The 26235-nt window shown below is 33.8% G+C and overlaps 1 protein-coding gene across 2 annotated transcripts; it reads right to left on the reverse strand.

The window, feature by feature from the left end:
* Positions 1–1617: 1617 nt before the first annotated feature.
* Positions 1618–25172, reverse strand: LOC145690912 (uncharacterized). 2 transcript variants are annotated; one of them, XM_081766341.1, is made up of 2 exons: positions 24645–25172; positions 1618–3550 (listed from the first exon to the last, which is right to left on the reverse strand). In XM_081766341.1, the coding sequence occupies exons 1-2, from the start codon at positions 24974–24976 to the stop codon at positions 3538–3540; spliced, it is 345 nt and encodes a 114-aa protein (XP_081622467.1). In that variant the 5' UTR covers positions 24977–25172; the 3' UTR covers positions 1618–3537. The 2 variants fall into 2 exon arrangements, with proteins under 2 accessions (XP_081622467.1, XP_081622468.1); XM_081766342.1 differs by having other exon boundaries at positions 1619–3337.
* Between the last annotated feature and the right edge of the window lie 1063 nt (positions 25173–26235).

Raw genomic sequence — 26235 nt, forward strand, 5'->3', positions numbered from 1 at the left:
CATATTATATTGTAAATCGTTTTGTAAGAATAACTCACTAATTATCTGAATATTGTCTTTATTTAACAATATGTTATATAATGTGTATGTAAATGTCCAATCATCAATTGCAATATCACAATGCACTCTTGCAAATTCTTCATATAAATCATCAAAAACTTGCATATTAACCATAGCACGCTATGCATTATAGCATATCATAGTCTCAAGTAATACACTCATGTTCTTCTAAATTAGTGCGATTTTCAAAACAACCGTAACACAAAAGTTTATGCTGTGGTTTCCAGCGTGCAATACATAATAACATGCACTGTTCATCTATAGAAAAAGAACACTGATATTCGCAATGGTCGTACACATTTAGGGAAAGACACTGGTACTCACAGTATGGATTGTTGATACATATTTTTATCCTGTTCAAAATATGCTTCTCTTAAATCAGAAATATGATAATCATTAAATGTAATCTCCTATATGTATAGTTAAATTTGTTTATAAGTTGTGGAATAATGTCTGCATCTATATATTTCACATAAATTTTTCGATATTGTTTTAATATTTCTTCACGTGTTGATTTCTTAATTAAGAAATTCCACACAATAGTATTTAATTCTTCATCACTTTCACTTACACATTTATGCTCAGTTTCCTTCTCACAACGAATTGCACAACTTTCGCAAAGTAATGGTTCAGAAAGTATATATTTTTGTAGTAACTGTTTTACACAAACGTCACTTACTTCATTAGGAGTACAACCATACTTCACATCATTGAGTATCAGAATGTCATTAGAAAATGTATTTTGATCTACTACTACTTCCTTTTCAAAGAGCATTTCATTTCGTTATCTGAAATCTCGTCTATACACAGCATCGTCTATGATAATTTCTTGTGTGGGAAAAATAAACATATCTTTCAGGGTATTCTTCAGAAATGGCAGGATCATTTGGATATACAAGAATAATTTTCTTTTGTTTTTCAAGTTCAACACGTTTTTCACGTGGTGAAATATATTTAGACTTTACATGTGTACTTTGCGATAAGGAAAGATTGGTTTCAATTTCACCTTTCCGTTTCTTATTACGAAAAGAAGAATATGTTCTTACTTGTTTAACATTATGCAAGTCTTTATATATTTTTCGCTTTGCAACCGCTGAAACAGCTACCTTTTGACTGTACATCTTAACACCGTATCACGCACTTTATTTGTGCTAATACAAGTACGCGCATGCGCGGGATTTATAGTGCAACGGTAGGGAATGCGCGAAACAAATGCCCTGAAAAATAAGTATGAATATTTTAAAAGTTTTTCCCCATTGCAATACTTGTTTACGTATTGAGTTAGATTCTATGTATTTTAAATATCAAAAAAATATTTAATTCAATACGTCAGACTAACTTCACTCTTATTTTGATTGAGTATAATAATTTAAGAATTACATTAATTATATACATGATCCTATGAAAATATAGTGTGAGAAAGCATGATTTTTTATTCATACAGTTTTAATTGGGTGACAATTCAGTATTTGGATGTTACAGTACTATATCCATGAGTAATGTTTCATGATAAAACACATATGCACAAAGTAAATAAATAAAATGTAACAGTAGACATATACGTGATATGTTGTGGCTTAAAGTAATATTAACAAATGTGGACATTGTGATACCACTTACTGTATGCTAAAGTTTTATCGCATTCCGTCAACAAACGATATATTAATAAATAATTTGAGTATCACAGAAAACGAAAAAAATGTCAAAGATGGGAATTCGAACTCGTAGGTTCTGAGGTTAGTCATTTAAATGATTTGACTCCGTGAATTATTTTCTTCAAATGAAACAGGAATCTTTTAGAATTTTCTACCTCATGTCAAAGCAAAGCAAAGAAAAAATATATGAGAGTATCATACACATGAAAGAATAGAATTAATGGAGGATAACATTAGGACGAACCCGGGCATGAAACATATTGCAAAACATTCTACAATTCAATGTAGGGAAAATGGACATAACGATCGGACTTACTGCAGAACAAAAATTTTGTCTTACATGCTGTTAACGCATTGCCATGCTACGGGTGTGAGGGTAAACACTGTATTATATGTAAAGTTACTGCATGCAGTATTCTTGCATTTTGACTGTGTACCGGGTACTGTATTGAAACATGACTAAATAGTAGTTATGTTTAGCTTGATTTCATCTATCCCTTTGGTCACTATAAGACCGATAGATGACTAGATTTTGCGGTATCTTCTCCACCACCAGCAACTAGCGCTGGAATATAGAAATAAATCTCATCTGAAAGATAATTCTACAACTAAAGCATGTGGGAAATGTAGCTCATGGTATTTAGAAATCATAACTCATACTCAAATTTGCTTTTAAAAGTGCAGCAGATAAGGAAAGGAAAATTAAGTATAAGAGTAATTAGTCTGGCGTAGTCACTTATTGTTTCGACGAAATAAACAGTACCTTCTTCAAAGTTAGCAACTCCATTCTTCTCCTCCCTCTCTCGCTGGCTCGTTGCTGTTCTTACAACTCCAAACGAAGTACCCCGAGAAACACTCACCAACCAGTTTTGTTTCCCGGACTGAGGCCTCAAACCACACCTCCTGATTTCCTCAATACCAAATATGGTCACTCCATAACTCACCTCCTAACACCGTGTTCGTGACGTCACATGAGTCAAAACGTTTGAGAGTCGAAGACCTCACACGCTGGGGACTTCACCTCCAAATCCTGAATTGTACTTTCTGAGGAATTTCAAGTGTAAAGCTAAACCTCAGCGAAAAGTAGAAAATAAAAAATACACACTTAATAATCGTTGACGTAGTTACCAGACAATAACTTTTAGTTGAGGCAATCCATTGTGTCAGCTAGAGAAGAGCTAACTGGGCGCTCGAAATATTTACAAATAAGTTGAATGTGAGCAATGTCCTCAAACGCAGACCAGTGACACTGTCAAGAAATGGAAACGTAGCCAGACACAAGTAGAAAGTTGATAAGTTGCACAAAGGTAGGAAAACAAACAAGGGTAGTGACTTTATATGAGGTTAAAGGAATCTGCTATTGCACTTATCTTTTAATAAAACACAAAGGTATACAAATATGCTTCTAGGAAGCTTGAGACTACATAATTGAACTTTCCGAGGAAAGAAAAAAAAAATAATCCAGCGAAGTAGATGACGTAAATCCAAAAGTCTGTCGTTGGAATCAAACCAGGGACCTCCGACGTATAGTATCGTAACATGCCCTCCCCGCAAACAAGATGATTGAGTCTAAGAGCTGAATACATGGAAGATCTAGAACAATCATCGGCATCTAAAAGAAACTTAAAAAAAACACATGTAAGTATGCATTCAAATTTTTCTCAATATTCAAAATTAACAACCAAATAAAAAAAACCAAATCATACTTAGTTACGACCTCGAAGTTAAGATTAAAAAACACTAGATGGCATAGGCTGTATCGGACGACGAATCCAGGCAGACGACAAGTTCTCAAATAAGCGAAAGTGGCGACGCCATACATCTAGTAGGAAAAACTAAAACAAAAGAAGATTTTAAAAAAGTGATGAGAAAAATCAAAATAAAGATATTTTAAAGGTAAGTCCTACAAATATACAACAACAGAAAAAAACAATGTTATAATATAAATATATGTATAGTCTTGAAGTAGGGAAAAAACTGATATGGATAGACGAATAACTAAGCCAAAGTAAACGGAAACAAACCCGGTATTGAAATGTGTAGAGCACAAGCAAACTTAAAAGAAAAATAATGATAATATTTCTGTTATGTTTAACCTTCCTTACTGAAACAAAAGTTAATAAGCAGTATACAGCAAACGAAGGGCAGTAATAATAAAAAAAAAATAATTGAAATCCAATCAGCCTTGCACTACAGTTTTTTTTTAAATATGGGATGAAATAAATAATCCACAATGTCAAGTCTCTAATGTAGATCTCACTCTAATGGAAGACAAAGCTTAATAATTTACGCATTACTAGGTAACTACCCATAGAATAGCACAGAATGTTGGCGGAACAAAACCGGGGGGCAAAGAGTGGTCCTATTAATCTTAAGAAAATTGAACCATGAAGGGTTTAATCTTCACGGTGTCCGTAGAAATGGACTTATCGCGGTCCATATTCGCACTTGCTGACAAGAAAAATAGGACACGACAGACCACCACCAAACTACTCCTAACCTAACGCGGCCTATAAGTGAAGATGACCAGGTGAAATATCCAAGGTGAAACCACTGCTCGGGGCGACGTAACAACAACCAGTCGGCAGGATCGAAGATCACAATAAGTCAAATCCACTAGGCGAGAAACTTCTATGTCCAATAGCAAGGCTGAGGCGTAGATTTCTCAATTGTAGTCCATATCAGAAAGGCAAAATAAGTCCAGACGAAGCATTGGAAGTGAAAAGTATGTTCGTAGTCAGAGGTAGAAGTTTAAATACTAATAAAATCACAGTCTATAATGTAAATAAAATACGATCTGTCATAGCATACAAATTATGTAGTATTATTATTTATAAATATATCTTCCTTCTAGTCTCATTAAAATCAAAGTCTATACAAAATATGCATATACAATAAAGATGATACTAATCCATTTCTACATTTTCTTCTCTTTCCAGAAATATTACTTGAATCCAGCAACGGGACGTAGGCTTCAATGCATCCAAGGATTTCCACAAGGTAACTATAATCTCAATATCCTTCAAATAATATAATGAAAATACTAATGCATCATATGCCACTACGAATTCTTAAAATATATATGTCGCAATACAACTGTACAATGTTAATACAAAGTTATTATATCAACGCCTATAAATATCTTTCTAATAATAATACCTAATCCCAAGTTGCAGTAAGTTCCAATAAATATCAATAATATGTTATATAGTCATGTAAATAAGAAACTGAAGGCGAAGGATGAACATTAGTTCTATTGCTTTCACTAGTAGTTGGTGGAGGGGGTGGAGGCAGGCTAGCGCTTCTAAAAACTGCGTGCGTGATACAGTAATATGTAAAACATTAGTGAATTCTTTTTTTTTTTTTTTTACTTTTAGCTCATTAGTAATACATGTAGGTAAGAATAGCTGTAAGAGCTCTACTAACCTTCATATATGCGCTACTAACCACTGCCTTTTTTTTGTAAATCCGCACTGGGAAATAAGCAAACATATTATTTTCATATAATTTCCGGTTCTCTTTATCAAAAATACACAGCACAATACGATCGAAATCTTGCAAATTAGCTTCCAGAACATTTCGAATCGTGGATAAAGCAATCTTCATTGCCTGAAACTTATCAAAATTGAATTTCCCAGTTCCCAAATTAGGGAACGCTATCGTCCGACAATTATTCTCAAAAGCGCGTTGTAGACAATTCGTGTAACATTGTCGTAAAATTCTCTTATTATTATCTCTAGGCGCGCAAGTGAATAACACATATTCCGCTGGTAAATTAAAAGCCGAAGAGATCTTAGCTTCACCAGGTTTTAACGAACCTAGCTTTTTACAAACTTCAGCTAGTTCCTTCCCTGCCCCTCTGTGAATTGCTCCGTCGACTCCAGACAAAGGAGTAAGGGTCTCATTCGCTGCATTAACCACGATGTCAGACTTCAGATCCGCAATATTACCATAATATACACTCACTTTCCTGTTAATGTCCTCATTATAACTATATAATGGCTTCTTGTATGCGAATTTCTGAGACGAATCCATTAAAGTTGGAAGCTCCAACACATCCACAACTCGCTGAATTTCCACGGGATCACTGAGTGCAGTGGTGAAAGTTAGCTGGTTAAACTCTGCACTACGTTCAGAACAATCTTTGGCAACATTTATCACTTGCATGTCACGTATTTCTTCTTCTTCTTCCTCGCCTGTCATCGGTTCTGGGGTTACATCCGGGTAATACGGTTTAAGTCTAGTAATGGCAATCGACTCAATTTTTTCTCTTCCCTTTGAAGTTTTGTACTTCACAAAATAAGCAGTTTCATAATCTTTTCGTACAATAACAGCAGGTCCAAAAAATAATCCTGAAAATGCTTTGGCATTACCTCTCCGTCTTGAAGGGTCAAAAATCCATACACGCTATCCTTCCGTGAACTGTACAGATCTATAGTGTTTATTGTAAGATCTCTCTGAAATACGAAATCGATTAAAAAGTTTATCCTGAGCCTGTTCTCTAATATCGACAAGAGTGGCTAGACGCTCTTGATTCACACTGTGTACACACGGTCCATTAATGATAGCCTGGTGTTCTAAATAAGGATCCACTCCGTGTAACAGATTAAATGGGCTAAATGACGTGGAATGGTTCACAGTGATATTATAGGCAAAAGTGACGGCTGGCACGTGATCCACCCAACTACCATGATTGTTAGGATCCACTTTCCTCTTCAATAGTGCTTCAATATGGCGGACAGAAGTCTCGACAAGACCATTGGTCTGGTGAAAGTAAGGATTAACAAAGTTCATTCTAATATCTAAAATATTACATAGTTCTTGAAACAAAGAACTCGTAAACGCCGTAGATCTATCTAAAATCACTTCTTTGAACAAACCAAAGCGTAAAATTACATGATTGTACAAAAAATCTGCCAAAGCAGCGGCTGTCTGTTCACCCAACGTGGCCGTTACTACATAACGAGTATTCCCACACAGCAATGAAATATTTTCAAAAAGGTTTCAAACGTGCCATCATTTTCCTTCAGAAAATGTATCCTACTTCCCTTAAGGAAATATATTCCATATGTTGAAAACATTTTCCACATAATACTGAAAGTATTCTCTGAATACAATCAAAAACGTTGTAGAAATATTTTATACGCCGTTAGAAAAGTTTTCCTAAAAATGTTTCCTGTACGATTTCCAAACATTACTGAAAAAGTATTTGAAACGTTTTATACAATGTTAACGGAATGGGTTTTAAAATGTTTCTCATGGAATATTTTAAAATTATTTACCAATAACGCAGACAATATTTTCCTACATATGATAAAATATTTTCTTTACATGACGAAATATATTTAGTGAATATTTTTTCTACATCACAGAAAATATTTAAAGAATAGTTTCTGGGCATGACAAAATATTTATGGAATATTTTCTGTACATGACAAAATATTTACAGAATATTTTCTGTACATGATAGAACCCAAAGCCCATAGGCCAATTCGGTTACTACTGCAGATACGAAAACAAGGTAAGATACAGAAGGAAATTTTTAAAATGCAGCAAGTTTTGTTTTTATATTAGTATACCGCCCAATAGTAACGAAAACTACAACGCTGCCAAAGTTGGACAACATCGAATGAAAGAAAGTGTGGTTTGAAATTATTTGGAGTTATTCAGTATTAGAATACATGTACTATTGGAAAAAGTTATTGTTTTAATTTGTGGTCTTGTATGTTAAACCTCCGCTGCCCATTCTTGAACAGCAGACAACTCACTTCGGATTTGTGTGTCAGTAACAGGAAAAAGAACATACGCCACCTTCACAGTCTTTCCAGTCTTACCCGTTGTTATATCGACATTACGTTACATCGAATGATGCTTATTGCCATGAAAACAAATTTGAAAGGAAAAAAGCTTATGTCAAATTATCGTTTGTGTGTGTGTGTGCTTGTGTTTTTTTCTTTTTAGACTCTTGATTTCTTCTCTCCCTCTTTCTTTTTTTTCACATCCAAAAGTGCAAGAAATGCAATCAAAGTGTGTAAGGAATGTTTTCGTTCAACGAAACTAAATTATAAAGATCTATGTATGCGGAACACGAATATTTCCAAAAGATAGCATGAATATGAACGATAATCATACCATATTTCTACATTATATAGTAGCGTGATAAACTGATATTAAAATGATATAAAAACAGATATTAGCTTTTTTTCTAGCATGGCAACACATTAAACGTAACTTATTAAATTTTCGGAATTACAAATTATCACCTTACGTGTCGTATTCCTATTTTCACGTTCGAGCGACGAAAGAAGAAATTGTAGTAATAGTGATAAAAATCGAATTCGAGATTTCAATGAATTCAAGGTTCACGCCACCACATATCGAAAAAAGTGATTTTGATGTCTGTCCATCTGTTCGTCTGTCGGTTCGTCACGCTTTTACATGCATTCAAATAGAGGCCATACTGTTCCACGTGTCTGGACCAAATTCTAGACATGAAGTTTTTATAACACTTTATCTTTTCGAATTCTACATCCCCCGACACCTAAAAATAAGGTTAATTTACTGAAGGATGAAAATTTAAAATAATTAAATTGTCTCAAAAACAGCTGTAAGGAATTTGCTTACTTTTTTACAAATATAGTAGGAATCATTGCCCTGAAAAAAATACGTAAGTTGTAATTTACTCTATGGGATGCGTTTTTTCGAGCAAAATTCTCAATCACATTTCAAAAATAAATGTATCATTAATAACCTAATAATATGACACAACTTGTTCGTCTTGTAAACATTCAGAAGGGGTAGTTTACTCTTCTCCGACGATTTTCTCATTAACGCCTGGCGCAATTTTGTTCATATTTCATAAATAAATGTTAGCCTACAAAAATAACTAGCCTACATAAATAACCTAACGATATGGTATAGTTCCATCATCCTAAAAAGCTAGAAGTTGTATATTACTTTTCGGAGCAAATTTTACCCTACGATTTTGACGATAACGACTCAGGCAATTTTGTTCGTATTTCATAAATAGCATAACTCGTTTGTCCAGAAGAGATACACAAGGGATATTTTATTCTTTCGGATGACTTTTTTGACGATTTTCTCAGAAAGTAATTAGACGCTTTTGCTCATAGTTCACATACAATTATTTCCTTAATAATTCTAATATATGGCATAAGTTATTTCTAACAAAAATATAACCAATCCGTACTTTACATTTGGACGTAAGTTGCTTCCAACAAAGTTTTCAAAAATACATTATTTTATTCGCATTTCCCAAATAAATGTTTCAGTAATAGCTGCAGCCTAACACGAGTCAGTTTAAGAAATTGGAGCTAGAAAATTAAGTGCATTTCATCCGTTCTTAAATATATTTTTAAATATTACACCTAATCACAATTTTCCTAACAAAATCGAAACTAATTTTAAAATATTCCTTGTTGTGGCCAAATGGTTCAAGTGCATTGGATTTTGATTTGCTTGTCGGAGAGAGCTAGTGTATTTTATCCAATGTTAAAGTATCGGCGATAAGTAGGTGCAAAGAGAAAAGTGTTTAAACAAGCCTAACCAAGCTAATGAACAATACAAAGAAATAATACAATATTTCGAAATTATAGAAGAAACGTTGTTAATATTAGACATTTGCGTGTGAAATGTCCAACTGATGACTCTCAACTCCAAAGGTAAGAAAGTGAAACATCCAATACCAGGTTAATCAGTGGTCTCTAGTTAAAGCGGTTGTAATTAATTTGCAATCTACAATACGATAGGTTTTATTAATTTCTAAGTCTTGTAATTTTGTAAAAGATACTAACGACGTTGCATTAAGTTTGGTTAATAAATCCATTGACGATGCCATCTTTAACTAATGGATTATGTGTTCACTCTCGAAGACGTATTCTATATGTATGACCATTAAATCACCTTGCCCTCATTGTCTTAAGAATTTGCAGGATACTTTTCTTATCTCTCGGAGGAAATAATAATAAAGGACTCTCTTGCGTGAGACACAAAACTTAATACATTCACACAGGATTGAAAATTTTCAAGCTCATCCATTTTCCTTAACATTGTGTGAGAACATGATGTCTTAAGAAATCCCACGAACAAAGATCATTTCTTTGATCACATAGGAAGTAAATTGTAACGAAATAAGCCGAATTGCATAAATAATGAAATTTGCAACTAAGTAAGTTAACGAATAGTGTAATGAGAGAATTTGATTATCATGGGTACAAAAGATTTATTACACTAATTTTACAGCTAAAAAAGGTGCTAATGCTATATCCATGCATATCAATTATTTATTAACTTGAGAAAGGCGCACGATTCGATTATGTGGGAAACAAAATTTGAAATACCGAAAAAAGTTATTTAAACTTATTAACATATATTTAAATAAATCTAAAAGTAATAAATTTTTCTTCACGAACTATGAGATAGGTCTGAAACAAAGAGAGATGCGTTGACGCCCTTATTATTATACTGAGCATCTAGACTAGTATTACGTGAAGGCAAAATTTGTATGTGATGTCTTGTACTTCCAAGTCGAGTTGCCATATGACATGATTTAACGGATATCTTCCGATTAAAGCCTTAATTTACAACAGTGAAAACAGAATGAATCTATTTTCTATGACTTTTATAAGGAGTTCTGTCCGACATTGGATCTCATAAATTTTTGTAAAAGTATCGTTGATCTTGCTTCTCGATGTATTCTATCTCGTCTCGAGAATGAACTATATCATGAGGAACGTACCCTCGCCACAGAATTAAGATTTCTTGTTCAAAGTAATTCTACTTACAGAATCAACCTAGGAAATTTTGGTTTCTCCGTTTTATTTACTGTGCAAAAATGCAAAATTAAATCAAGATGTAATTTGTTTCGTACAAAAATTGAGTACTATACATAGCATAACACCAGAAAGACGTTTCAGCTATCACGACCTGAGGATCATTTTTTGGAATTTAAAAGAAATAGGACAATGTTAAGTTTGAACTTTATTAACCAAGCCTCGTATTTGGAGGAGCAATCTTGAAACATTTTTCATCATTTTGGTATTTTGTACACTTGTGTTAGTAAGCCCAACTCCGGTCTTACGGCCATATATGCTCAACAAACAGGGACACTGATCACGTGAGTGCTGCATTTCTGGTGACTGTTTCCTTATATCTGAAATTCGGGACAATCACCCTGCACCTACGCACTGTGATAACTAAAAGACAATAGGACGATAATTCCGGTCCCGATGCTAGGAGTGAAAATCGGGAATTTTCCCGGCTGACATTATACAAGCTTTGGTTTGCTAAAAGAACCTTCAGTGCTTTGCACGAACGCCTGGTCGTCGCTGGGAAAGGCACCCACAAAGGCGAGTGGGGTGCATTGTTGTAAAGTAAACACACGTTATTCTCTTATGAGTGCTCCACTTCTACGGATTCAGCTTCGCAAACTAAATCGCGCTTTGCATGCGCGAGAGCCATTTTTTTTAGTTTATCATCAGTGATTGTACGATATTTGCATACGCCTTCGTGTAAAATATTTTTTCTAATATTGTGCAAAAATCAGCAGTGAAGTGACTAGTAGAAATGTTTTAGCACCTTAACATTCGTTTGTAATTTCAGTATTGTGTGACAATTTTTGGCTGCAAATCATTGAAAAGGTCGGAATAATTGTGCCGGCTTGGACGATCGCTTATTACTATCAGCAGAAAACTCCAGAGGACTCTTGGGATTATCCGACGTGGAACGTCTCAGATCATTATAACTGCAAAGCCCCTGAAGGAGTTGACCGTTCGAAGATTATTGTAAGTAAAATCTTAATTTTTCAATTGTGCCACACAGCCACCTGCATTAAAAGAAACAATAAGATAAAGGTGGAAATAAAGAAGTCGAAACGGCCGTAAACATATACAGTACAATCTACTTGTTCATTTGTAACCTTTTGATGTTCTTTTAATTTGTATGAATTACATTCAGTATTATTAGATTTTGCATACAGTTTAACCAGGTTTTGTGATTTGCACCGCAAAATAATTTTAGTTTTTTAATATCTGAGCTTAATTTCATCAATGGCTCACTTTTCCATTTTTACGATATCTACGCTTTGTCTACCGTTCTCCCTAGCTTCGGTTTATGATAAAACGTAGGTACGGAAGAAATCTTGATTTGCGGTAGCAAAGCTGGGATAAACGGAATAAACTAGTGACAGGGAGAGAGAGGGATGTGTAAACTTTTGGGAAAAAGGTGAAAATCAATATGAGCGTTATGATTATATTTACAAAATTCAAACAACGAGAAGAAACACGATTTCACGGCCACAGAAATAACCCATGGAGTCAAAAGAAAGAAATAGAAGTGTAAGGTATTTGACAAAAGCTAGCCTCCACTAACCACTGGTCAATAAAATTTAAGATATTTAGAAGAAATGCAAAAACAAATTATTAATAACAAAACAATGTGTTTTGAGAGTAAAATATAGCTCTATCAGGCGATATTTGAACGCGGGTTATTTCAAAAAATAACACGACATAGTTCCGATGTATTCCTGCGAGAGCTTGCACATATGATTTTCGAAGTAAGATTTACACTGCACGAATATTATCTAAAAAACCTACGAAATGTAATTCCCGCATGGATTATTGGTGAGGACACATCTTTCTGGCTTCGTGGATTTATGAAATCAACTTTCTAATCATCCTTAAGGAAGTAGTGTAAATACCGCAAATTTGGGAAATCACTCTTTAAATGATCGGTTCCTTCCTGTAGGTATGTGGGCAACATGGAAATTATGAAATTTTTCTCTACGATGGAAGACCAGTTTTAAAACTTGATAACGTCCCTTCTTCGTAACTGTATAAATACTATATCCTTGATCTTCGTTTTCCTGGTATTCCTATTGCATTTCCCGGTATCAGCATGGTGATACAATCGCAGTGCGGAATAAGATGGTCAAGCATGCTTTTTCTTTTTTTTCCTAGTATTTTCATGATCTGTTGTCCTTCACTAGCGTCCCTTAGTCTTTGTTGAATTCTTTTTTTTTCTGTCCATGTTATACGCAACATTGTGAGCCAATACCAAATTTGAAGTGCTTCTAACTTGGATATTTCAGCTTTTCTCAATGCAAATCCTCGATTAATCCTACATATGTGTAGACGCAACAGTAAGTTCTGAACATTGTGTTTAATAACTTTTGCCTGATCTTGATCCACAGACACAAGATTTTTTTCTGGAGCCACATGTTTAGCCATAGACATCTAAAAACCGTAAATAAAACTAAAAATTGAAATGGAACCGGCAGCAACTATATGGCTGTTTTGGACATACGCCTTAGATTGTGCCCCTATTTGGATAGCGTGTGAGACTCATTCTAAATATTCTCCGTTCGATTCGCCTACAGTTTGTTTTTCAATGAATTAAGCATTTTAAAATATGTTTGCTATTGATAGTAAAAGCAACTTATTCCACAAGGGAAGAGAAAAACCGAAACAGAAAGATGGGGCAGGAGGAAAATCCAGACTGTCCATGCTTAAGAGTTAAAACTTTGTTGTTCTGTCCATCTTTCTCTGTCTCAGCATGATACACATTATTATGTTCATTTTGTTTGCATTAATTTGCATCTCTTAGAACTCAACGTGAATGTAATTTATCCTATCTATCTAGAGCTTCTCTAAGTGATGCCGAAATATTCATTTTTTCTTGCTCCAATTGGAGAAATATCCTGGCGTGTCATGTTCGGTGTCCAGCTATAAGATATACACTGAAACAATTCACCTGGATGAAGGAGCAACTATTTCTTAGAACGCCAACCTCCTTAAATGTTAGTAGTTAGCTGACTAGGACAAGTAATAAAAAATTGGATTAGAAAGAAATAAGTGAATATTTAAGAAATAATTGTAAAAATTCCGATTAGTAATGCAGCTAAACGCAATCATCAAAAGAAAATGCATAACATGGTAAAATTTAACAATAAAAGGAAAAAATTGGAATAATGCATTCCGACTATTAAAATTAGGAAAGGGGAAAGAGAAAAATTACACAAAGAAACGATGGAAATTGTTACAGGTCATGGTTTCTGTAATGTTTATACTAGAAGATTAAATATCAAATATGATTAAACATTTTACTGCATGGTAGACCAAACGCCGGACTAACCTATCGGCCATGGGTTTACGCTCCCTACTAGCAATGACTTTTGTGTCAAATATAATGAAATGCCGCATGATCGCTTTTCTGAAGTTTGATCCCTCAGATATAAAACAATCAATTTATGTGACTACTCTATCTTTGAATTATACTATATTCAATTTTTCAATTTGGAATCCATGCTTAAATTTGTACATGTTTAAATATTTGATTCTGTAGCTATATTTTCCACATTTCAAGTTGGTAGTATTGTTATCCTGGATGTGTAGGCCTGAATCAGAAATATTCGATTAAAATTTTCTATGCAAACGTAAAAGTTATAAAACTGCCTTCTGCCAATTTTAATCACTCACTACGGTACCTCTGATTCGAGCAGGTGTGTTTCCAAACCTAGTAATTTATTGTGAAATAGCTATCATTTCGCTGCGGGTTTTTTTCTTTTTTTTCTTTGGAAGAAGAAGGTAAGATGAATATTGTGTAGAAGCTGTTCCGCATACGGTATGAATAGTGTATAGAAGCTGTACCGTATAAAAGATGTAAAGAGTAGTTACCAACCTTATCTCTCAAGAGTTGTGTGTTTTAAGATTCCTGAAGGCAATGGTTTCATGGAAAATTCAAGGTAAAAACATAATAGTGTCTGGAGGAAGGTAAGATGATTATGTCGTTTCACTAAGTTTCTGGTTTCAAGTTTGTTAAAGTTAAGTTCCGCGCTTAAATACAATTACTATTGATGCGAATACAGTTACTATTCCTCTGGACATTCCTGACTGGGTATTCATTTTCACTCCGTTTGCTTGTTTGGAAATAGTTCCGCAGGTGTGCTAATGATGACACTAGGAAAGTAGTACCCAAATCATGTGCTGTCATATGATATTATTGCCACCTCACATACACTTTCAATATTTCGTGACTTTTTACGTCACACTCAGCTAAAATATAAATTAATCGTTTAACAAATTGTTCATTACCATAAACAAGCAATAAAAATATCATTTAAGTTACCTTCACGATTCTCATACCACTTGGATACAAAATAGATAATATCTATGTTCCAACTGCTATGTTGCTACTTGCTAGTATAATATGAACTTTGAGCTCTCTGCAAGTCCTAATCGAACAAATGTCAAGCATGCTATACTTTGCTGGTCAGTATTGTCAGTATTTTGAGAACCTGTAATTTCAAAACAGACTTCGAAAAAATCTCAGCCTTCCAGTTTTTTCCGCCAACTGGTAATACTACTTGAAATGTAAAATTTGACTAATTTTTAAGGTTTCACTCGTGAACTTCCTGATTTTGTATGAAATACCTCAGCGTTTATAGCTTCAAGTGCAAAAATATGGAACTGTTTAAAAAGGCTGTATGAAGTATGATAAAAGCTATCAATACACACAAGTACTGACAAAATGGTAGAAAACTCATATCTTGGTGGAATTCAATCGAAAATAGTGTTAAAAAACTTTTAAAAATTTAGAAAAAGTGCAAATTAAATAAAGGGAAATATACTTGGAAACACAAAATATATCAACAAACTGATTCACAAGTAAACAATAAACCATTAGTTCCATAACTTTCTCGTCATTCTTGGTTCCACGTACTCTCACGTTCCTGCACTTTTGATTTGATAATGGAATATATTCCCCCGTGTAAGAAATATAATAAAATTGAACAAAAGTTTTATTAAAGCAGTTTATATATTTCACTCATAAAACCTTGGATTCATAGCCATCATCGTGCTTTCCTAATGTAAACCTGCAATCCAGAATGAAATTCAGCTTAGACAGTGTAGTTTTCTATGCTACTAAATTATTTTGTTCGAAAGGCGGGATGTACTTAGTAATTTCGTATTTACGATTATATTCCTAATCTGGACTGTACAGGGCTAATTTATAAATAAATAAGTAACGCTTCGCTGGCATTTTATGAGTACATCTCATTAACCCACAATTAAATTTGACTTAACATCGTTCTGAAATGAATTGAAATAATAATGATGATGTCAGGCTACAGGAATTCTATATAGAAGAACGAAAAGTCCACTATAAGATACAGTTTTCAAATGTACTGCGAGAACATTATCTGATAAAATGCTGCTGCCCCTTAACAAAAATTGAAACTAACGTTACTCAGAAATCGATTAGTAATCATAATGAACACCTCCCTTTAAAGGAAAACTAAAAAGAAGAAGCCGACGTTGGGCACATTTTAAAAGGTAATAAGATTCTATTTTGTCAAAAAACATACTTTGCATAGTTATTTTGTATTGATAAATCTATTCTTAATCTTCTATTCCAAAGCTTTTCTTAAATAAAGAACACAAAATCCTGCGGGACTTGTATCTAGGGCCATTCTCACCTGTCCAAAATCAAAAGCAGAGTAACAAAATTTATTTCACTCAAATAATAAGAAAATCTTGATCTTAAATTACATTCTGTGCAATTAGAAGCAAAATAACTGGCAATAGCTGTTAAATTTCGCAAGATGTTTCAAACAGATTAGTTGGAAAATTTTTCAAAGTTTGTACCTGGGATATTCTTAAATTTGTCTATATTCTCAAATAAGATCTCAATTCATTTCACTCGCCTAAAAGAAATGAAACGGTCTCAAATTATACCATCCGCAGAGTAGGAGCCGTTCTGAGCCCCAAATTTAAAAGAAGTTTAATGCTACGATCAAAATTTCTTTCATTGTTTGTCAGTACGGAGATTAATACTTCCTTCTTCACTAAAAGAAATACTCACGAGTTTCTTGCCTCTTATACTAGGAATAGCAGTTTGTCAAATATATACCTCTAGGATAGGCTCAGAGCACCGGCAAAAAAAAAAAAAAAATCGAATTGGAAAGCGATTGAATTAGAACGAGTTGAAACTTTCTTTGTAGTTTCCAAATAAGATATTCTTACAAATTTCTAAATTGTAGAAAGCACAAACTCCTAATTTGTAATACTTAACTACTAAAAATGAAAATAAATAAATTATTTATTCCGTAAAGTTGGTTGTAGAACAGCTGCAAGTAAAAGGAAAAATCCAAAACAAGGAAATCCGAAGTCAGTAAAATACTTCCATTCCTTCTTCTTGAAATATTATCAAACGTGCGGTTGGTAATAATACTTTTTCCGCTTCTCAACACAAAGGATATAATTTGAAAGTGTCTTATCCGTAAAAACTGATTGAAACACATTTGTTGCTATAAGATACAACATAAAACATACAATTATGTCCGTAGGTAACAGAAACTAAAAATTATCCTTTTCTATTTTTTTATCTACTCTAAATTTTCACTTCTCATTTACGCGCTCTGAGGGACTAAGTTGGAGGTGTTTCACTTCAAATCACGTTATCGCTACCCGATGAGTGAAATAATTAGTTATCATACTCTACAATCTACGAAGGGATAATAATATCCTAGGCAAAAGCTATACAATTATACCCAATCGTTTTATTTGTAACATGTTTAGAATTTGGATCTATTCATGGCGTGCGTTCTTCTTTTCACCACAGGGGTTATAATTTGAAATCACTCCATTTAAAAAACAAGTGAAATGACTAAAATTTTTGAGAGACTTACAGAAAGAATGGGCCTAGATATGAATCACAAACAATTTCTTACTTTTTTATTTGAGACCCGGAATATTCCCGGATTTTCTCCCTGGCCTAAAAAATCCCGGAAAGGAATTTATTTTCATTTCTTTACTTTATCTTCCAAATTATAAGAACAATATGATTAATTACTTTATTTTAAAATAATAGGAATTACTTCTAAATTTTAAAGAATTTGGACGTTAAAAAATTTAAAATTATTTGACTTACTTTATATAACTAACAATATGATTTTCTTAAATTCCATTTCCATTTGAACTAAAAGATGGGTAATTGTTTAATATAGGGGCCAAAAACTAGCAAAACGTAGGACAATTTACGGAACAAATGAGTTGATGGTGATGTACAAGTACTCAAGAAAGTACCGAACACATTTTTTTTTAGGGGGTAGGGGATTTTCACGAACCGTAAGTGTAAGAGGAAGGGATTTATGTGAGAAAAGAAAGTGAATTGCTGATAACGAAGATAGAAAACAACGTGCCTTAAGGGGCTCTATCCCGCCTTCACTGGCTACGCTCGCTCGGCAATGCTGTCTGAATTTAATGTTGGAAACGTAATTTAACATATGAAACCATTAAAAAAACGCATCAGAATAGAATATCGCAAAAAGTAGGCGCATATGCTGGTCCACCAAATATAAACAATAGCCAAAATAGGAAAGTACTAAATTACAAATGATGAAAAGGAACCATTTTATAAGTAATTTAAAATTACGTAGAAATAGAGATGTAGCACTATTAAAAAACCCTGAAACAGTGTTAGTAATAGAGGTCGGTCTGTCTCCTATCTCTGGCTTGAATTTTTGAAGAGGTACTCGGACTTCACTTACATGTAAATTAAAGCGTGACATTTCGAGAAATGGGCAGGAAGAGAGGTGGTGTGACAATATTACATGCAAAATTATAAAGATAAGAATTTTTCTTGCAAGTATTGCGAACATACATATTTATGCCCAAAGATTGAAAAAATTTTGGGACATGTGTCTTCTGGCAGTTACCCAACCTAATTTGTTATAACTTGTAAAAATTTGATATGTTTATATCAGTGGTAGAGTCAAGTTTCGAAAATCCACTTACATGTAAACTTAAACTTTTTAGCGGTTTAAAAGTATGCGGACTTACTATACCATTTTTGAAACATATTTTCTTTCGTAGAACATATTGTAAATAAATATCCATTTATGCGTACTCTCTAAATATAATAAAATATTAATAAAATACCATAACATTGTTCAGAATATACGTTTTAAAGACTCCTCTGGGGACAACTGTAATAATATACTGATATAAAAACGAATTTAACTTTGAACTTATATATAGAAACAGAATGCATTTTTATGCGTGATTGTTCATAAATTCCCGGAAAATTCCCATTTTTGGGAATCTTCCCGAAAAATATCTTCCTGAGAATTTACCCATCACTAGTCTTGTCATTTTTTTGTCATAGGACAGTTTGTAAATGTGGATAAAACCTTCGCCGTTGTTCGAATTGCTAGCGCGTGCCATTTGTGCACGTGGTCCCGAGTTCGATTCCCGACGTAAAAGAGCTAAAAATTGATTTTACAATCAATTACTTTAATTAATTATCCGTCATCAGCGCAGAAGTTAGAGGGAGAAAAGAGACAAAATCTATTATGCCAATAGTTTCGAGTAGCATATTCTTAATTATATGATATTGTACTTAAATTCTGAATTGCAAAATAAATTAATATCAGGATAGAATATGTATCGTAGGAGAGCTGCAAAGTGGTACTATTCTATTTTTATTTGAGACACGGTGTCTGAGTGGTAAAGCTCTGCTTGTTCGTTTAGCTTCCATCAAGCGGGTTTTGTAGTTGAAGAACAAAAACGTGTACGTGGGTTTTCGCGGTATTCTGCCGTTTCCTTCCACTTTTCTCACTCTACCATTCATTCATTGCTGTCATCACCGTCTGCCTCGGTGCATAATTAAGTAACATTAAAGTAGAAGTAATAAAAACTAGAACCCCTTCTTCTTAATATATAAAATGATTAGCCCGCTGGCCGGACTGGGGCTTAAAAAGCATAAATCACACCTGGCCTGAATAGTAAATCTTTAAATATACAACCATACTTTTCGGGCCTAACTTTGTAAATATGCTTTACAACGACATTTATTCGACAGTTCTTTCTGGAAAACTTTTAAAGCACAACTGCATAATTAAACCTCCAATTGCTCTAAATAAAAATACAATACAACTTTCAACAATAAAATACAATACATTAAAAAATACAACTTTATTTAAAATTTCCAGCTAAAGATATTCTTACAACTTTCTAAATTGTAGAAACCACAAACTCCTAATTTGTTACACTTAACACCTAAATATGAAAATAAATAAATTATTTATTCAGTAGAGTTGGTTGTAGAATAGTTGCAAGTAAAAGGTACAAATCCGAAACAAAAAAATGAAATGAAATCTTTGAGTTTACGTCCCACGGTTATGCCGGTTAGGCTAAAGGAGACGGTGATTATGAGAAATGAATGAAATGGTGGAATGAAGAAAGTGGGAGGAAACGGGAGAACCCCGAGAAAACCCACGCACAAGGTGTTTGTCCACCACAAAGTTCACTTGGCGGGAACAGGGTTTGAACCCGGGACCCCATCCACCAGAGGTGAACGCTCTACCACTGAGCCACCGCGGCCCCCAAATCCGAAACAAGTTAGGAAAATATTTCCAATCCTTATTCTTGAAATATTATCAAACTTGTTATTCGTAGTAACAGTTTTTCCGCTTCTCAACACAAAAGATATAATTTGAAATTGTCTTATCGGTAATAACTGAGAGAAACAAATTGGTTGCTATATGATACAATATAAAACATACAAAGTGCAAAATACAGCTTAGATAGGAAACTATTACCACTGGAGACTCCTGTGTTTTAAATTTAGGTGAATTTCCTATTTAGGTAGATGCTGGAATGGATTGCTTGTTAGAAAACAAGTTATGAACAGTGGCAGATCCAGAAAAGTAATATGAGAGGGGCTTGATTTAAAAATACTTTTTTTTTAAAGAAATCACTAGACTTTTGCAGACTGGGCTTGCAGCTTAAACACGTAGGAATCACTAGCAATAGATTTTTAGGCGAATCTTTACTTTGACTCAAACAGTGACTGCAACGATTTATCTGATCCGGTGTTGGGAGCAGTTTAGGAATGATTCCCAATTACTCCAATTTGCTCCCAGAACCGGAAAAGTTAAATCGGTTATAGTTACTGTCCAAGTCAAAATAATGTACAATATTAAGAATTATACTATAAAGACAAGGGCCAAAATGTTACTAAACACCATTCTTAATCAATCCAGGTGAAGTGGTGACTATCAATATTGATATCTATATGGGGACTACCAACACACCTACACCCTACTCAAGTACAATAAAAGCATCCAAAAAAAATCATATTTAGTCAAACCTCTACTATAAAGCTAACGTAAGAAGGAAAAAAAAATAAAACATTCATCACTAATTATAAATCAGTGAAGCATGACAAGGAAAAATAAATTACATTTCACCAAGATGATGGAACAACCACCAGCAAAGCAAATACTTCGCCAAATACTCAGATGCAAAGCAAATCAAGAATAAAAATAATATCAATTAAAAAACGAAAGCAATCGCCGTTTCGCCATACCAGAACACTCATGAATAATGAACTCATAGTTTATGATTCCCGAAAACCTAAGATAGCAGCAACACATGCGCAATACTCAACTAAACATTACGGAAAATGTTCCTTTCTGCACAGACGTCGATTTACTAAAACGAGCAAACTTGTTATTATGACAAATAAGAGTAACCAATAAACGCTCACTTTTACCATACGTCGGGAATACCTTCAGCGTTCGACCACAACCATCACAGGTTTTCCCTAACTCAACTGAACCACAGTGCTGAAAGGCGATATGAGTTAATATCCGAATCTAATACAAACTTATTTAAAAACGACAAGTTCAAATTCTTTGTATTAAATTCATGTTACGGTGTCTCAATCGCACTTGCTCACTCGATCGTCGCCATGAAACGAAAATTCAAGTACCCGCTCACCGCATTCCACCAGCTACAGCATACACATACAAGCAGACATAACATGTGACCTCACAGTACCAAACTGCCATATGACTGTACAGGGACACTTAATGGGAAAAATATGAACTACCACCAATCACTGAACTAAGACGTTACACCAAAAACAAGAACAATTCCAAGTGACTCACGCATAACAGTTCCAGGAAGTGACTAAACCTGTAAGAACCGATTAAAGTCACTGTTTTTGAGTTTAATTACAGACTTGCCGTTAAAAAAAAATGCAATTTTGGGTAGCTTTCAGCCTGAAAGTTACAAACCCGTAAATCTTGATCTGATTAGTGTCCCGATCATATTCTTGGACAAAGGGAATAACCAAATCAAATCAGTTTACGAAAATGATTTTTTCTTTTCGTAAGCTGGCACTTTTGTGGGACATATGATAAACTATTAGAATGTGGTTCCATAATCGGTACCAGAAAATACATAATTTCCTTTACAAATGTCAATAATTCAAACTAAGTACTGATACCGGTACCATCATTATAATATCAATGTTACTAAAATGCATGCAGTTTTGTGTAGAATGTAAAATGTTTAAATGGTGAATGAAAACATTGCATGGAAACGTATGTTCAACATACTTTTTTGTATGTTGTTGACAGTAACCACACCTATGAAACATTTCACATTTCAATTTCAAAAATTGCATCGAAGTCCAATTATAAGCGCTAGTATTCTACGAAACTGACTTAACTTTGACGGAAATTCTTTTAGATTTAGGCTGTTTATAATAACTGCTTTCCATACGACTATAACAAACCCTCCCGGTAATTAGAACTGATGCCAACCCCCAACATATATATATATATATATATATATATATATATATATATATATATATATATATATATATATATATATATCTTACCGTGTAGTTCAAACTTCCTGTTTACAGTTCATGGTTGTACCGACAGAGGACTATGAAACTCCTTTCATATTTCGTGCAAACTAACGACCGATGTGCAAAGTAACCCCGTGTTACGTTATTTAGTAACCACTGTAAACGAAATGGAGTATCAAAATTGAGTGTGCCAAATCATGACACGGAACTAGAAAAATGTTTGGGAATGAAGGAATCCATATAATTAAGAAATTACGTCCCTAATGTATTGTGGTACTTCGGAACACAAATATGCAAGCAAAGAAAGCATTTCAGAGTGTTACCTACAAAATACTTAGGAACGTTCAAGTACACATTCAACACGCAAGACATGTAAGTTTATCCTAAATAAAGTATTTTGCTCTATCCTCGTTTACCAACATTCTGCGTAATGCCCTTATCTGCACAGCAATCTTCTTTTTACTGGCCATCTAGCGCATGCTCGTTAGAGTTTCTTGTACATCTATTCATATTCATGTAGGTTTACTAAGCACCTAAAGTGATCCTATATTGAGAAATGGAGGTCCATACCCTAGAAATGATTGCTGGGAATTTAAAAAGTAGACTTCCTTGAAAGAAATTAGTGCAGCTACGAAATGGATTTGCGTAAGGACCTCTACAATTAATGAACATCCATTGTTGGTAAAAATATTCTTTATTTTGTATTTTGCCAATGTCTTTCTAAGCCCTCCGGAGAAATCAGGCTAGACCCCTTTGAGCTAAATTCTGATTAAATTACAAACATCTATAGTTTTTGTTCCAATACAATACATTCCACGTTTAATTTGGAAAATTTCACGATGAATATTATTCTCGCGATTTATTTTACAAGTCTCTATATAAATAAAACAATATCGTCGAGTACCTATATTTTAAACATGTGCAATAATTAGTGAGTAATTTGTAATCAATCTTTCAATCGCACCACCTGTTTTGCCAAAATTCGTATGAGTTTCATCCTTCCTCATGGATGCAATGGAATCTACGATTTTACAAACTTCTCCAACTTCTGAATCAATCATAGATCTCAGATGATTTAGCTGGATAGCACTAGGCGCCTGAATTTCTAATAATTTGGATTCAAGATCTAAATAATCCAAATCACACTGTACACTCGCATCATTCTTCCGAAAATTAAATCCATCCTCACAAATAAAAATTGTGGGCATAAAGTTCGAAACAGAAGAACTATCTCGTTTATTAGAGTGATGATCAGTTAACATTTCATCCTTTGGGTCGGGCTCATCACCAGATTTAAATCCCCTCAGATGTTTATTATGTTGAATAACCTTCTTATAATTTAATCTAATCCATTTATTACCACCGCGTAGAATCAAACAGTTTCTAGCATAATCAATAACTGAATTTGTTGATCGTAAGAAAGGCGTTCCCAGCAGACACATGCAAGGCAATTGTTCCACAATCTTAAATGATATTCTCTCAAAATGGCCTGAGAGATTCAATGTCAATATTATCTCCCGGTTTGTTGAAAAATTTAACCCGGACGGAGCAATTACCACCTTTTCAGGAGTCAAACTAATAATTTTTTTCAATCCACAAAGCCGCACTAAGTCCAGTCGAACAATGTTAACACTTGAACCTCCATCCACACAAATGTCTGTTAAATAATTATGAATTTTACCAACCACAAAGGAAGCGACGGTATTATCCATTTCATTAGGAATAGTTTTAACTGAAGCATTAGGTGCATTAAATTGATCAGACCGTTCATTCGGAACCTTGTTTTTTCGATGAACCTGAGATTCTACTTTCAAACGATTTTTTACATCAGTAGGGTGAGAATTATTTAATCCTTTATTCAGAGAAAATTTTTTATCTCCCACTGGCAATTCTGGATTTTTAAAACCCTGAATAATTTGTGAGTAATTTGTAATCAATAACAAAAGAATCAATTTTTTTCAAGATATAAACTACACAAGACTTGTTTGAGCTGTAGTTTATATCCTGAAAAAAAAAATATTCCTTTATATCTTGACAAAACATCGATTCCTTCTTATTATTTGGTATACAGCTAGTGTATGTGTGCCACGCCATTCCCAAATTGTAGATTACTAACTTACGTTCGAGATATCTCCCATATATAAATACTTTTTGTGAAGCATTTCTTTTAACCAACAATTTTCCGAACCCATGTGACCGTATTATCAATCTGAGCCAATTAGTATATGAAAAAATGAACATTACCTTTCTGGCCGAACTGAATTTAAATTTTTTGTGGTTAGTTGTTGGGAGTCATTAGAGTACGACGCGCAAGTCTCCTGAACCACTACTTTTCGTAGCGTTTCTATATAACTTTCAAATGCAGGATCATCTTCTACTGTTAATTGTGATTTCACCCTATCAACGTTTAGTTTCACATCCAAAGAACACATAGCTGTATCCTTGTCCATTGTTTGCTCTCCTTCTGTTGTAGATAATATTAGCTCTTTGTTGTCAGCCATCAGTGCGTTTGTCCACCCTTTTTCTTCGAGTGGATCTTCCTGAGGTAAGTAATAAACAATTTCTTCTTTACACATCAATTCCAACTTAACAGACGCCTCACCAGAAATTGTGAATTGAAATATAATAAGAATTTAACACTGGTCTTATACTTCCCTTATATTTTTTGCCAGTTAATGGAATGATTTACGAGAACTTTCAGAAAAGTAACTTTATTTGTCCAATCTTCTGCGGTTGCGTATTTCTTTCGTAGAGTGATTCTAGGTTACTAGAATTAATAAGGTTGGAAGTGTTGCCAGATATGAAGATTAAAAAGTAACGTAGCTGTGCTTCAAAAGTAGCGGATATGAACTACTTGTAGCCCAAACATAAAAATAAATTATATTGTAAGTATGTGCTTTCACACACACACACACACACACACACACACACACACACACACACACACAGACACACGTGTATATATATATATATGGGGGGACATGCAGTAGTGTTTTCTATCTCTTGACAAAATGAGTCATTTTTCAGCGCCGTGCGACTCATTATTTTTTAACTTAGGGATGTAGCGACTACAGCTTTTGTTTTTCATTATGCAGGTTATTTTACGTAAATTTATATTTATGATTTCATTTTTATTTAGGCTAGGTTAGATTACATTTTGTATGGTTGGGTCTGGTTAGACTAGGGAGGTAAGTTTGGTTTATGGTTAAGTTAGATTGGAATAGGATAGATAGGATAAGCATAAAATTTAATACTAATTATCAGCAAAAGAAATACTTTGTTTATTTTTTACTACGTTAGTCTTATTTCCATTGCACAAGTCCTGATCAATAGACATAAATAAATTTAATGAACAATCAGTTCACTCGCATACAGATCACATACTACTGACTGTTTAGTAATAAACTTAACCTATATTCTTTTTCTGTCTAACCCAGCAATATTTTACTAATTTACAAATCGTAAAATTAATTAATAATATAACAAATACAAAATCATTTATTACTCACCATATATTTAAAATTGTATAAAAAAAATGTCGGTAGTCTCCATATCTTCGTTTTCGGCTGGTTCTTTGTTATAGATTGATGAATTAAACCTGAACATTTTTGTTGAAGGTGTAAAGTTCTAACAGCATATATTTCTGTCTTCAAACATAATTTTAACTCGGAGAATCGAAGAAATAAGTTCTAACCCCATTCTGTTTCGGAGTTTTGTTTTTGTTGCAGTTACTCTCCAAAACACTCTTTGTAACCATACGGTTCAGCTCATTGAATATTTATCAAGAAAATTTTAACTTTTTAAATGAACCTCGCATAATAGTGCTCTCAAGAAT

Source organism: Thermobia domestica, chromosome 7, assembly GCF_964235325.1.
Source record: "Thermobia domestica chromosome 7, izTheDome1.hap1.1, whole genome shotgun sequence".
Taxonomy (NCBI): domain Eukaryota; kingdom Metazoa; phylum Arthropoda; class Insecta; order Zygentoma; family Lepismatidae; genus Thermobia; species Thermobia domestica.

What these genes read in the sequence shown, in the direction of transcription:
- LOC145690912 (XM_081766341.1), bottom strand. Translation starts at nt 24,976, where the DNA reads ATGTGTAAAGAAGAAATTGTTTATTACTTACCTCAGGAAGATCCACTC.